We start from the raw sequence: 15,202 nt of genomic DNA, 5'->3' as shown, positions 1-15,202 counted from the left end.
CAACCTTAGCCTAGAAGAAGAAAATACAACTACTCGAGCAAACAAGCTAGAACATGGAGAACAAACATGCAAGCATATAACTTAAGAGTAAATTGTGGAATTGAAACTTGCATTAAAGTAGATGCTAGAAGTAAATTACGGAATAGAAAAAGAGTAGGGAAAGAGGACACCGATTTTTTTCCGAGGTATCGAAGAGTTGACACTCTCCCCTAATCCTCGTAGGAGCATCCACATAAGGATATCGCCCCCCTTGAGTCACCAAGACTCAAGTACTCACTAGTGATCGTCACTTCTCTATCTCCGGATTGGCGGGTATCAAACCAAGTATAAGCTCTTCCTGGGACTCCCACAAGAACTCCAAGAGCTCATCAAAAACACCTCCAATCACCACGATCGCTAGATGTTGCCAACCACTAAGAGTAACAAGCTAACTGGCTCACTTGATCCCTATCAAGCCTAAACAATAGCTAGATACACACTCACTACTCTTGAGGCATTAATGAAGTCCTTAAACTTCAATTAGGGACATGGAAATCATTTCAAGTGTTCTCCCTTGCTTCTTGATGACACACACAGTGTATGAACTCCTCTGGGTTGCAAGAGAGACGAATGAAACCGAGTGAGGGGGTATATATAGGCTAGAGGTTCAACTCTAGCCGTTGCCCAACCATCCACACTTTCTGTGAACACTAGATGGTCTGGTGCACACACCATTATACACACTGGACAATCCGGAGAGTAACCTTTTTCAAAAGCTGGCCTGCCAGCTGTCAGTAGCCGTTGCCTAAAAAGCTCTAGTGTTCTTCATACTACATCACCGGACAATCCGGTGAGTTCATTTCCCATGCACCGAGACACCAAGTCTGAAAATGCTCCGGTGTGTTACACATCTCAACACAGGACCATCCGGTGCCTTGAATTCCAATTCCTCTGAAATTTTCAGCTTTCTGTTAAATGCTCTGGTGTTCATCTTCTCTGAGCACTGGACAATTCGATGTACTTAACTTCAATTTCCTCAGAAAATATCCTATCTGTTAAATACTCCGGTGCACATATTTACCATCACCAGATAATTCGGTTGGGTCATTCAGCTTCTGCTCAGAACATCAATAAGGTCCAGTGAGTACAAGTCCTTTAGCACCGGAGAATCCAGTGAGAACAAATTTTTTGAGTCTCATCCAATTCAATTGACTTTGAGCACTAATTTCTTGACTTCTCACCCATAGGCTTCTTTAAGATACCTAGTGCTAGATTTTCGCAAGTGTGCATTCAACTAAGTCAAGACTCAACTAGGTCAAACTATAACACTTAGCTCCCCTTTATAGTACGGTCAAAAGACTAGAAAGAAACATATATCTACTCTAAGTGTCATTCATCACCTTGTGACACTTAGAACTAGAAGATTCTTAATTTTGACACAAATATCCTTTGATCATCCAATAGGATCTCATGAGGGACCAAGAAAACTCATACAATCATTGTGAACTAAGTTTTTTATTCCCTTCAAAACATGCACATTAGTCACAATGATATAATTATCATTAATCACCGAAACATTTACCACTTACCTAGGGTCCTAGATGCTACAATGGATAAGATTATCGGTGAGGCAATTATCCTTCATTGGGATATATTTGACATCGAGTTCGACGAATTTCTTTTCCAGCTTCCTCACCTCCGCGAGGTAGTCTGTCATGATCTTATTCGAGGTTTGATACTCCTTACTAACTTGCTTCACCACCAATTATGAATCCCCTTTCACAAGAAGACGGTGGATACCAAGAGTAGAAGATACTTGGAGACCGGCAAGCAGATTCTCATACTCAGCTACGTTATTTGTGGTCGGAAATCAATCTGCAAAGCATATTACAGCCTTTCTCCAGTGAGAGAGATAAGTATGATTCCATCTCACGCCTTGGAGCGTAAGCGACCCGTAAAAGAAAAGAGTCCATACGTCATGAGTTCGATCCCCACGGACGGTGCTAGCTGTTGATGATTGGTGAACCACCGATCACACAAACTTATAGAAAAAGTAGTGGATACTTTCAATAGACGAATCACACAACACACACAGGATTTTATATAGGTTTAGGCCTCCCTCAGGATAATAATCTTACGTCCTATGATCTTATATTAATCTCTAAAATTGTTTATAAGGCGGTGCTTAGACAACCTAGATGAATCTAAATTTAGTCGGATGGCTCCCTTGCGAGGAATCAGAGAGTTACTTATATAAGATCTATATTACAGAAGGCTCGAGGGTTCAGAGCTCTTACATGCTTGAATGGTTTTAATGGGCATATGTCAACTTATTCTCCGTAGGATTTTCTAACTTCATATATATATATATATATATATATATATATATATATATATATATATATATATATATATATATAGAGAGAGAGAGAGAGAGAGATCGATCGTTGGTCTTTCCTAATCATTTTTCAGTCCACTTGCGCTACTTCCCATCACCTCACCGTAGTTGGGAGTTGAAAGTTATAATGACACGGGTGCCATGGATTGATTGGCCATTTAAATATAGTGGAACAACATACTTTTAAACTTAACTGGTCCAAATGAATTTGAATTTGCTTGGCCCAGTTAATTGGCCACTTCAGAGCTGGGAATGCCGCATTTTCGTTGAGGATCATTACCCTCTATTATCGTCGCTTCACTTATCCAAGTGTCCATGAAAAATCTTCCCAAAAGTGTAATCTAGGGTGGCCAACAAAGCACTTTTTCAATAAAAATATTTTATTTCCTATTTGAGTTGGGATTTGAGATTAAAATTTAGATCGAATTTGAACAAAAATAAGAAGAAAAAAAATGATAGACCAATTCTTCTTGTCCTGGATTCCAAAGAGAGCGAGAACCGAGAAATATCTCCTCCGGTTTGTCTTGTGTTTGTAGCCCACTCACACACCACACCGACCCACCCAGCCCAAGCGAGCGAGCCAGCGAGTGGGAGGCGGCGGAGGAAGGGCAGGACCATGTCGTCGGCGGCGGGAGGAGAGGGGGAGACGGTGCGGGCGTCGCACATCCTGATCAAGCACGAGGGCTCCCGCCGCAAGGCCTCCTGGAAGGACCCCGACGGCCGCATCATCTCCGTCACCACCCGCGCCGACGCCGCCGCGCGGCTCCTCGACCTCCGTCAGCAGAACCTCTCCGGGGAAGCCGCCTTCGCCGACCTCGCCGCGCGCCACTCCGACTGCTCCTCCGCACGGCGCGGCGGCGACCTCGGTACGACCGATCCACCCTCTTTGCTCTTCCGATATCTGGTTGTTACTGGGAGTCTGGGATGGATCCGTCCATCCGTCGGGTTCTCGATTCTTGATTCGTTATTAGGGGCTAGAATGCTAGATGGATATTCATTCTCATCTCACAACGCAAGTGCGATACATGTTTTGGTTTTTTGGCTTTGCCGTCGTGGGGTCAGTAAGGTGTGATGTGGTCAGCTGAGTTCAGAAAAACCCAGTCCAATTCGAAGCCTTTGGGGATTCGGCGTGTGCTGCATGGTCCAGTTCAACAGTCGTTAGTATCGATGAGGTTTCGGGGAATTTTTTGGACATTGCTAGTCTTACTGCTTAAAGGTTGGTTACACAACTGAGAGCGTTGGAGAGGCTGCTGCACAATTGGGGGCTCATGGTGACGATCTTTTAGAAACTGCAAACGTATTATCTGTATGACTAGGTTCTCGATAATGAAAACCAGTGGAGGGCCTTTCTATCATAAAGAAAACACAGTTCATTGATCTTCGAAGGTAATCTGGGCATTAGTAATGTGTAGCCTTGCAGGTGTCTGATTAAGTTTCCAATTCGCTGAATTTCATCAAGTGCTTATTCACATAATTTGGGCATAAACAGTGAGATGGACTATACACAGATTAAGCTGATTTGCCGATAAATTGACAATGCATGAAAATAAAACTTGCTGGCTGTGTATCCTGCATGCATCAGGAACATTAGTATGAGTAGCCATGGGAAGATATGTTAATGTGATGCAAGGTAGCTCTTTACAAGGTGTAGCAGTCCAAGGATCTTTAGGTAGGGCTAAATTAAGAGCATAAAAGTTCCACATATTTTTCTGTTACTTTAAATCCAGACTAGAGTATGCATTACAGTTGGTCGGTATATCTTTAGTGGTTAGAATCATACCTTATCTATGTTTTTGTAGATACCATCTATTGTTACCCTTTAGCAGCTTCCCACCGTCGAACGATCCCCATCGGATGGTCCGCTTCATTTTTTGCGACTCTTCCACGTACAACCACCTGCACGCCATCCCTGTCTGTCCCACTCCCTCCTCCCAAGCGCGCCGCCACCCGCCCCTCTCCCGAGCGCCACTGCCTCTCGAGGGCCGCTGCCTCTCGCTCCCTTCGCCCGAGAGCCGCCGCCTCTCCCGAGCACCTCCTCTCACCCCTCTCCCGAGCACCGCTGCCCCGCCTCGCCCAGGTGCCACCGCTCGCGCTCACCCAGCAGCAGACGGGGATTGGCCAAAAAGAACGAAACCTAAGGTTGCTCTCCCGGCCGCTGACCCCCAGGCCCGTGCTCCGGTTCTCTCGCCGCCCCCCAGGCCCGTGCACCGGTTCCGCCACCGCCTCGCCAGCTCGCGACCTCGCCTCTCAGCGCCTCCGGCCTCGCCTCCTCCCGTACCGCCGCTTGTGCCCCGCCGTTGCCGTCCTGCTCTCCTATGCGCCAAGGCCTCCCGCTTTCTTCTCCCCAGGCTGGCTCCCGCTGGCCCCTTGGTGTGTTCAGCTTCACCGCCGCGGAGGAGAGGCTGTGACCTCCGCTCCGCCTCCAAGCCCCACCTCTCGCGCTGTTGTCCTCATCTCCCGCTCTCGATCCCACACATCCACCCCACAACCCACCCACCCTCCCCTTCCTGCTCGGGTTTCACACGCCACAAATTTGATGTTTATCACTGCAAAAACTAGCAGCAGATCAGTGGAGAGGTGAAGTCCAAACTTACGTTCGTTCTCCCGACATTCACGACAATGTGGGCTCCTTTTGCTTGAGATTTTCTTCCAGCGTGCTATTTATTTTTCTCTTATTTTTTATTTGCTTTTGTTACTGCCAAATCTCAAACTTGTTGGTCAGAAGTAGTTTATACAGTATGTAATGTTTTGCTACAATGACGTTGGAACTTGGGAGCTGTCTTTACCTAGAGATGTGACTCAAATAGCTATAGAATTGGTAATTGATTCATACATTATTGGATCCTATACCACAATTCTATTATTCCATAGCATAGCTCAAAATTATATCCAATTTTTTTAGATAATGTAAATATCGTGTCCGGACTCTGCACCTTGCTGCGGTGCACACAACCTGAATTATATCCAATTTATATATGTGAATCTTCTAATTTTGATCCCCACTTCCCCTATCCGAGTCAACCCATGTAATTTGCAGAGCTGAGAGGGTGGATTTCTAATACTATTACAATGGTCTTCAAATTAAAATCTGGTTACATGTTTTTTCCCCTTTTCCTCAAAATTTCTGTACCTTTTGTGCATTAGCTTCCTCATATTTTTTGGATGCAGACGATAATCATCCCTTCATGCCATATCTCTCTAAACTCCAAGGAGATTTTTCTTTCACGGTTTTCTTTTGAATAGAGTATGCTCCCGTTCTTGGTGCAATGGTATCACCATACGGCATAAATTAGCTTTTCATAACAAAACTTAAGGAAGCCGATAAGGATTTCAGGATCAATGGCGGTGGGTTTTGAGGTACTTAATTAGTCCTCTACATTAATGTAGATTTCCTTTCTATAAGTAAGACCCACTTATAGTACGAGCTGCTTTAAACTCTTGAAAACTACTTTGTTTGTGATGAAACTTTTTGCACTTTACAGAAACTTAAATATAAGTTATTTTCCTTTTAATTTTTTGTGCTAAACTTTTGAGGAATTGGAGGCATACATGATAATGATTCCAGCTTTTAATCACGGCATGATTAGCAAGGTAATCCCTCTTTCACTTTTCTTCTAACCATTATAGTGGTGAGCAGAGCAGTGCTAAGGCACCACGAATGCAATAACTGTACTATTCAACCTTGAATTTATGGATGTTTATTGAAATGTGTGATCCACTTATCTGGTAGAAAATTCTATTTATACATTATTCTATTCACAACAAGAGAATGTATTGGGTTACCATTGTTATTTACTCTTTTTTACTAGCTTATCTTTTCAAATTTTAATTATTTGTCATCTCTGTTTTGATGTACATGTTTACAGTTGGTTTTGATGATGGTGGATCTTCCAATTGTTTCATATTATCAGTTGAGATATCTTTTCTTTGTGTGTACCCTGTGTATTTGCTTGTGCATGTTTTGCAGCACCTCATTATTCTTTGATGCTCCATAATGCAAGTTCATGCTTCTAGAATTGTCGGCTTCTGTAATATATTATATTTATGTCATGTCATAGGGAATCTCTTTCTCTTAATGAAACTACACGCTATGAGCAGTAGCATATGGCATCCCCCTCCATACTCTTGTGCACTGTCATTCTAAGGGTTTGGTGTTAGTTAAGATCAGCTAACTCTTTAGAGTAATAAAACCCTGAAGTTTGAAGAAGTGTGAAGCTGAAATTCTTGTATTTATGCAATGGATAATGAGCGTAAAAGCTGCAATTCTTGTCTTCAACTCACAAGAATGGAAATTTGGAACAGCTAACTCACAATCTTGCCATAGGCATAGTAATTCAAATGCAGACATGTGTTGTAGGGAATAATGATATTAGTGTGCATCTCTTCTCGTTTATATTAATATATAGAGAAAAAGATACTGATGGTTAAAGGGTTTTGGGAGCAAAGAATATCACTGCAACTATCGTCTTACTGCCTTCAACATTGCATGTGTTTCAATGCCTTGTAGCTCTCTAGCATGCGATCATCGTTAATACTAGCAGCACGCGCTGCCACTGGCTCACTCCAGCAGTCCTTCATGATCGGATCTTTCTAATAATGATGCTGCAATCACAGGTACCTTTGGGAGGGGACAGATGCAGAAACCCTTCGAAGATGCCACCTTTGCCCTCAAGGTTGGTGAGCTAAGCGACATCGTGGACACTGACAGTGGGGTTCACATCATCCTGCGGACTGCCTGAGGAGAGGCGCACACTGTCAGCCGAATGATTTTTGATAAGAGCTGAATGGTTTTCGATTAGGGCCTGTAATTTTCTTTCTGGCAGCCTAAGTGCGTAACATCCTGGACGAAGATAAACCATGTATTGTCACATGTTTGCCACAGCATTTGTGCTTGTAACCTACATTATCGACGGACACGTGAGCTTCTTAATGCCTAGTTGATCTAGCGATAGTTTTTTTTGTTCTTCCGTTTTTTTTAGTCTGAGGCTCGATGAATATTCCTTTCTGTCTCGGTAAATCTTTACAAATAAATCTGATGTGACAAATAAAAAAGAATCCAACACAGCTCTAAGTTTGGTTTTTTAAAATTTAAATGTTAATATGGAGTTAGTTGCCACACTGGATGCCTAGGTTGCCAATAGTGTGCATCTTTATAACAAATTAATTCGACAGCTTTAAACAGTTTGAAATAGATATACAACAGAAGAAGGCATGAAGTAATTTCTCGAGATTGATAGGTAAATGGCATCGTGGCTTGCCACCGGACAGAGATTAGAATTAAGTCGGCCTAGTAAAATTGTAAAACTAATGCTAATGCTAATGCTGATACAAAGAAATGAACAATTGTATCATTCAGGCGCTCGATAGATTTTATTTATCTATCGAGTTTTACATGTCATTATGAACATACTTATAAGTTGTATGCTAGTCACCAGATATATGCTTACAGATTATTCAGATTATAGTTAAAAGTAAGGTATTTATACTTACAAGTTACACCATTTACAAGCTATTCATTCGTACATACTTTCTTGGAAAAAAAGTTATTCATATATACTTGCAAGTTTATTTCTACACCACTTACATGTCTACTATACAATACTTGCAACTGAGTCTTATAAATGTCCGATAGATTGTCATCTCATACACACACAAATATTATATAGTAGACTTACAAGATGTATTTTGACCGAATTATCATAGACCAACATATTTAAGGGGCTATATATATCAAAGGTAAAATTCTATCAAGCGACTGGTCGGCTGCTCGCGTTAGCCAGCGACCCGCCCGACGCTAAGGACGACGCCGACTTGCCACCCCAACGCGGGGACACCATGCCAGAGTGGTTAGCTACGGGAAGGGAGGAGGATGGTGGCGGGGAGGCGGTCGGGTGCCGCCGGTCGCCGGATGTGGAGGGGGAGCCGTTGGTGAGGCGGGCAGCTGCGGCGCCTGCTGTTGCGGGGCCGGCAGGGCGGGGGCGGGGGACGACAGTGGAGGGGTAAGCTGAAGAGGGGGACGACGACGACGAGCTCGAGCTGGAAGACGCGGAAGCAGGCGGGGGAGCATCTGGACTGGTCACTGGTTTCCTCCAGGCAGGGACCGGTCGCTGGTTCATCGCCTCCATATCGAAGGCTCCTGCTCCTGCTCCTGGTTGTGTCTCGTGGCGTACGAACGCTTTAGACCTCGAACGATCTGCCATCCCTGGGCTGATATTGGATCCAGTGGGGAACATCGTTTTTGTTGGATCGATGGGGAGACCAAAGAAGATCTTCGTCTGAGTGACTTGAGCGGGGTCCACTGGGTCAGGCCCGTTGCTCTTTCCGTTACTCGGCGGCGGAGCCACCTCACGTGGAGGCGGCGGCGGCGGATAGGCGATGACCGGCGGATGCGGCACCGGGTAGGCCATGACTGGGGGCTGCGGCTGCGGCATCGGGTGGGTGACGGGCGGCTTGTCGGCTCCCTCTAGCGGGGCGACGACTGGGCCCAGTCGGTAGGACACGGTGAGCACGCCGCGCGGCTCGGAGCGGTGCACCTTGCGGACCTGGTAGGACGCGACCTGCGCCGGCTGGGGGCCCAAGGTGGCCGCGCCGGCGAGGAGGTCGGCGAGGGGGACGATGACCTCGCCGACGTCGCGGTCCCCGAGGAAGCGCTCGGCGCGGAGCAGCACGTGAAGCCAGCCTCCGTCGGCCGCCGCGGCGGTGGGAGGGACGGCGAACCGGAGCGTAGCGTTCCAGCACGGGTGCCGCCCGCCGTAGCGGTCCGACGCGGTGCACTGGCGCGTGAGGTGGTCGCCGGAGATGGTCACCACGGCGTACACCTCCATGCGCGTGATCACGTTCACGTTCTTGAGGTCCCTCGCCGACAGGAGGGTCAGCTCCAACTCCCTGTACCTCATGCTTAGCTCTGATCTCCAAGTAGGATCGATGGTTGCAATATATGCTTGATTGGGTGATCAATGGTGGTTTCAAGCTGGAGGGTGAGCTACATATGCAACATGTATGTATATATAGGAGGGGGTGGCTTGAAGCTCGATTAGATTCCAACAACCAAGAAATTTCATGGTCAATGGCCAGTTTGCAGTTATCGTGTACGTGGAATCTAGTTTTTTTTTTGAGGGATATGTATTACTCTTGTTCGTCATGAAAGGTGACACTTTGAGTTGGGTGCAGTCAAACTATTCCAGCTTCGGTCATTAATATCTACTGAATATCGAGATTCAAATTTTGAAATGGTATGTCTATATCTCTATTGACAAATGGTTTCGAAATAAATTATTTCTTATACTAGAAATTATTGGTCAAAGTAGGGTTCTACAAACCATGTTAATATCCACCGGAGGGAGTAATTCTTTTCAGATTTTCTTGGTACAACTTAATACAATCAAGATGCTCTCATCTAATAGCAGCATCCAAATTTGGTAAATAAATTGTTTTAAAAGCCACCGCAATATCAGACAAAGCCTAGAAAGCACTACTACATGTTTGGAACAGGAGGATTGTTCTATGGAAAATTTGCAAATTCTAGTTTAAATCGAACTATAGATTATAAAAACTATTCGGCTCAATTCAACATGATAAAAATAAAATTAATTTATATCTAAATATGCTTTAGATTTATCTAGCGTGACTACCCAAACCCCTATTCATAGTAAGATCAAAGAAAACAAACCTATCTACACAAATGATTTTTTCAATACCATGATCACTTGTCTAAACAATAGATTCTTATATCTTCATGAAGCTCTTCTTTGACATGGATGTTCATTTTCTTTGAGATATTTGGAACCCCAGTATCCATAAGACTAAACCTTATATACTAGCAAACCATGTTAGTACTATTGACTATGTTGACTTTAATTAACAAAATCACATTGACCCAATGCTATAGTCATTGATCTTTCAATCTCCCCATTTTTTATGATTGGTGATAACATAACCAAAGCAAGAGATAAAATAGAATTAAATGCAGCTACTTGCTTAGATACATGATGAGAGAAAGAATTAAAGATACCAATTGAGAATACAAATATGAAATAATGCATATTCTCATACTTGCCTTGCTCTTGCCTATTTCTTTAATCTTTCATCCCCTTTATTTTCATGGTGAATATAAGATTCTCTCTTAATCCATTAACCATTTGTTCCTCCCTTTGATCCCAATCATGCAAATGCTCTTGATATCAATTGAAATGCACCGCACATTACTTGCTTTGGTTCGAAAAATTCCTCCCCTTTGGATCAAACACCGAAACACAAGAGAGAGTTTCATAAATTAAGATCCTTTGAATGTGGAAGACATGTGGATCAAAATCCATGAAGCCTCACAACATATATTAAACTCCCCCTAAATTTGTGCATACATATAGTTGAAGGCAAAGTATATGCACAATTGAAATTTTTAAGTCAAGTATGAAAATTTAAGCTATATTATGGAAAGTGGCTAGATAAATGATACAAGATGGAAGGAAAACCATTAACCACTTGTAAAGGAACAAGCATAGCGTACCATTGGGGATTTTATCACTTCAATATGAGACAAAGTAATGATAAGCTTGCAAACAAGTTAGTCCTAAAAATCACAAAACATAGAATAGGCTTCTCCTAAATGTGTGCATACAAGTAATTTAATTACTTGTGGGAAACATACACCTTATCAATGAATGGCAATTGAGGAGATTACCCTATATTTTGGACTCATCACATATAAAAGATATGAATTAACAATTTATGCCAAACTCTAACCTACAACTGATAAAGCATGTAGATTGCTTATGAATAACAATTAAAACATAACAACCTATCATATAAGTGAATCAACTAGACATCACATGCGATTAAATTAATATCAATTGAAAAGACATACAACAAAGACTTAAAACATGCTCATACAATCCTAGACATATATAGGGACTAGATGAAACATATGCATAAAATTTAATCTAGTTAGCCTATTTTACCTTCATATGAAGGATTTGGGTATATGATGATCAAGAATCACCAATATATTTGATTCTTTTACTTGGCTTATTTCGCTTGCTTCTCCACTTTATTTTCACATTTGAGCCAAGTCTCCAAATCCTCCTAATTCCTCTTTAGGAAACCAAACTTTCTTGGAGCCCCTCATATTCTCAATGAAAACCTTGGGCACCCAAATGGTTTGGTTCCTCCCCTATCTTGCATGCAAACCTTGATGACCACCACCTTGCAATCTTTCTTCTTCTTGAGTAGGTAGTGGGGGAATTTGATCTCACTACTGCAAAAAGGCATAATAGTGCCGGTTGAAAAATGGCATCAGTGCCGATTTTTCAACCAGCACTTTTTACTTGGTACTGATACTCAACTAGTATCAGTGTCGGTTGTCCACCCAGCACAGTTGCCATTTTCAGCGAATAAAAAAAAAGATAAAATTGGCGTGGCGGGAGCAGCATTCGAGCTAGCTCAGAATCGAGCTACCTAGGATGCCACTCCCGCTGCCACGGCCACCACCGCTCCCCTGCTGCCACGGCCACCGCCGCTCTGTCGCCACCATAGCTGCCTCCTCCATGTTGCACGGCGTCGATGCCGTCACCCCCGCTAAGCCCAGATCTGCCGCTCCCCCACCGCCACGGCCGCCACCTCTCCCCTGCCGCTCCCCCGCCACCACCGCCACCTCCTCCATGATGCACGGCGTTGACGCCGTCGCCCCTGCCAAGCCTAGATCCACCGCTCCCCCGGTCGCTCGTGCCACGCGAACCAGCCGACGAAGCAATGGGTGGAGGCAGGAGACTAAGAGATGGAGAGAGAGAGAGAGAGAGAGAGAGAGAGAGAGAGAGAGAGAGAGAGAGAGAGAGAGAGAGAGGACTGGGAGAGGAGACCGAGAGACGGATAGAGAGAGAGAGAGGACTGGGAGAGGAGACCGAGAGACGGATAGAGAGAGAGAGAGAGGAGAGAGATGGTCGAGAGAGAGGAGAGAGGAGACTGTGGAGGCACGAGAGGATAAGATCAAGGAGACTCGAGCTGATGGAAAATATCGAGTCGACGGACGCGAGGTGGTGAGAGCAAAATCAATTGAATATAAAATTCGGGTCCGGTCGCTTTATCAGTGGCGGTTCGTATTAAGAACCGGCACTGATACTAGTTATCATTGCCAATTTTTTCTTGAATGGACTGGTGAATGTTTGATTTTGCTACCAACTGGCAGTGATACTCTATCAGTGCTGGTTTTGATTGAACCGACACTGATGAGGCAACACTTATGACTAGTTCTGTAGTAGTGTCTTCTTCTTGTTGGTCTTGTTGGAGGTGTTGGAGATGGTAATATTCTTTTTCTTCTCCTTCTTCTTGAGTTTCTTACTTGATAGGACTTGTGGCCTTCTTCATGGCATAGATAGCAAGTCACATTTGCTCCTTCCGTAAGCTTCTTCTCGGTGGACCCTTTTCTTTGCGTTGAGTCAATCCCATGAACTGCCAAGCTCGTATTGAGGAGGACCCTTTTCTTTGCCTTGAGTCAACCCCATGACTCAAGGTCATACCCATGTCCACCAATATATTGAGGAGGTTTGACATTGCTTTGCTTCATTTGTTTCAAGTTCTTCTTGAGCTTCTCTACTTCTTTTTTGAGCTCACTATTCTCAATTATAAGATTAGTCTTAAAACAAATATTTTCATTGCAAGTAGATAAGGATGATACACCAATTAAATCATCATAAGAAGTAGAAGTATCCATCTTAGAATTAATATGACAAAGTGAGATGTATGGTTTCTTTGAAACCTTAGGTTGTTGCTCAAGATCCTTAAATTTTGCACTAAGCACTTCATGCTCTTTGTTAAGCAATTTGTATTTGCTAGCTAATTCTTCATAATTAGTAACAAATGGAGCATGAGTATCTTTAAGGATATTGAACTTCTTAGTTAGTTTTTTTAAGACCTTATGTTGCTCATTGATTATTTTAATAAACTCATCATAAGTAGGAGATTCGGAGTCAAAGTCATCATCACTTACATTGCTTTCAATTTTACCTTTGGTCGTGAAGCACATATGTGATGATGATGATGATAAAGGTGGTGGATGAGTTAATTCATTAATGGTGAGAGCGACCAATCTCTTGCCAAAGATTGCTTCATCATCATTGCTTGAGCTTGAGCTTAATGCTTCATCATCATCACTTGAGCTTGAGCTTAATGCTTCATCATCCTCCACATCCACTCACTTGCCAATGATTGTGAATGAAAGTTGCAATATCCACCAAAGAAAGATGCAAGTTGCAAGGTGAAAAATGTGGAGGAGATTGTAGCAACTAGCAAGATGTCTAGGAATGCCGAAGTTGACAAAGGAGGAGGAGAAGAAGAAGGTCTTGCATGGGTCGATCAAGAGAGATAGTGGCGATGGAGAAAGGGAGAACCACAACAAAGGGGGACTACATGGTAAGAACATGCACCCAAGCAATATGGTAAGAGTTTGTGCTCACTTATGATCTTTACAGTTGGTATCAGTTATTATTTCCTACTTGCTTTGGTTGTGTTGTCATCAATCACCAAAAAAGGAGAGATTGTAGCGAAAATGGCCCTATTAGGTCATGATTGTGATTTTGGTGATTAATGACAACATAGTCAATGAAACTAACATGTTTGTCAAGAATATAGGTTAGTAGGTCTCATGGATGCAATACATGAAGAAGCCACCACAGCCAGGACAAAGTTGGACTGAATTGGAGAAGTCTCAGGAAGAATTGCCTCACCGGATGGTCTAGTGCTTTGGGTGTTGAACTCACCGGAGCATATTTGATAATAGGGAGAGAGGCCTGAAGATCTCACTGGAAGGTCCGGTGATTAGCAAGTGTGCTCACCAGAGCAATTCTTCCAAAGAAGGGTGCCATGCTGAAAAATGAAGGCTAAGCCTCACCCGATAGTCCGGTGATAAAAGCATGGCAACACCGGAGTATTTCTGCCCAGAAGACAGAATGGAACAACCCACAGAATAGTCCGGTGATTAGAGGAAGATACACACTAGAGTATTTCTACCAGAGAATGTTGCAGCCGTGGAAGATTGAAGATCAACACGCCGAAAGATCTGGGATGAAGCAAGGCTACACCGGATAATACACTGGACAATGAACAATGCAAAGAGGTAGAATGAAGTTTAAGACATCGGATGGTCCGGTGATGAAGGCTGTATACACCAGAACATTATTTCTAGAGAGGATTGCATTGGCTCGGTTGGCTGAAGTTAACTCACCAGATAGTCCGGTGATGAAGTGATGTGCATCGGAGAATATACTGGAGCAATTTACTCAGAGAAGAAGTTGGCTCGGATGGCTAAGGGTATACTCACCGGAAAGCCCGGTGATGAAGAAGAAGTATACACCAGAGTGTCCGGTGTTCACAGAGACTTGAGTGGGGGTTCCAGTGGCTAATTTGTGAGAGTGTGCTCACCGGATGATCCCGTGTTAGTACTATTGTTCTCACTCGATCATCTAGTGTTAACAACTTTTCTGAGCCATTAGGTTAACGGCTAGTGCGTGGGTTTGAGACTATAAATACCCCTCCACTTAGTTATTTGAGGTTGTTGGAGTCTAGAGAAGTCCATAAACATTTGAGAAGACATCCAAGCCACCAAGGTGTTTAAAGTGATCATCTAAGGCGATTAAGCACAAGATTAGTGAGTGATTAGTGCTTATATGCCTAGAGAGAGTGTTGCTAGGTGATTGTTGCCTAGAGAGTGGATCAATGAGTGATCCAACCTTGTACCAAGTGGTACGCCAGCAGCTTGGAGTCTTGGTGACTCATCGGCAAGCTTGTTGACCATTCGACTTGGTGTAGAGCGGTGGCAAGGCGATTGTGCAGGGA

The 15,202-nt window shown here is 43.6% G+C and overlaps 1 protein-coding gene across 2 annotated transcripts; it reads left to right on the top strand.

Annotated features, from left to right (window-relative positions):
- Window positions 1–2,897: 2,897 nt before the first annotated feature.
- LOC133923865 (peptidyl-prolyl cis-trans isomerase Pin1-like) lies at window positions 2,898–7,328 on the top strand. 2 transcript variants are annotated; one of them, XM_062369144.1, is made up of 3 exons: window positions 2,898–3,243; window positions 6,244–6,287; window positions 6,992–7,328. In XM_062369144.1, exons 1-3 carry the CDS (start codon window positions 2,994–2,996, stop codon window positions 7,061–7,063), a joined length of 366 nt encoding a protein of 121 aa, XP_062225128.1. In that variant the 5' UTR covers window positions 2,898–2,993; the 3' UTR covers window positions 7,064–7,328. The 2 variants fall into 2 exon arrangements, with proteins under 2 accessions (XP_062225128.1, XP_062225127.1); XM_062369143.1 differs by lacking the exon at window positions 6,244–6,287 and having other exon boundaries at window positions 2,900–3,243.
- The last annotated feature ends 7,874 nt before the right edge of the window (window positions 7,329–15,202 follow it).

Source organism: Phragmites australis, chromosome 7 (genome assembly GCF_958298935.1).
Source record: "Phragmites australis chromosome 7, lpPhrAust1.1, whole genome shotgun sequence".
Taxonomy (NCBI): Eukaryota; Viridiplantae; Streptophyta; class Magnoliopsida; order Poales; family Poaceae; genus Phragmites; species Phragmites australis.
The sequence above is the reverse complement of the archived record's forward strand: the minus strand, read 5'-3'. Positions and strand labels throughout refer to the sequence as shown.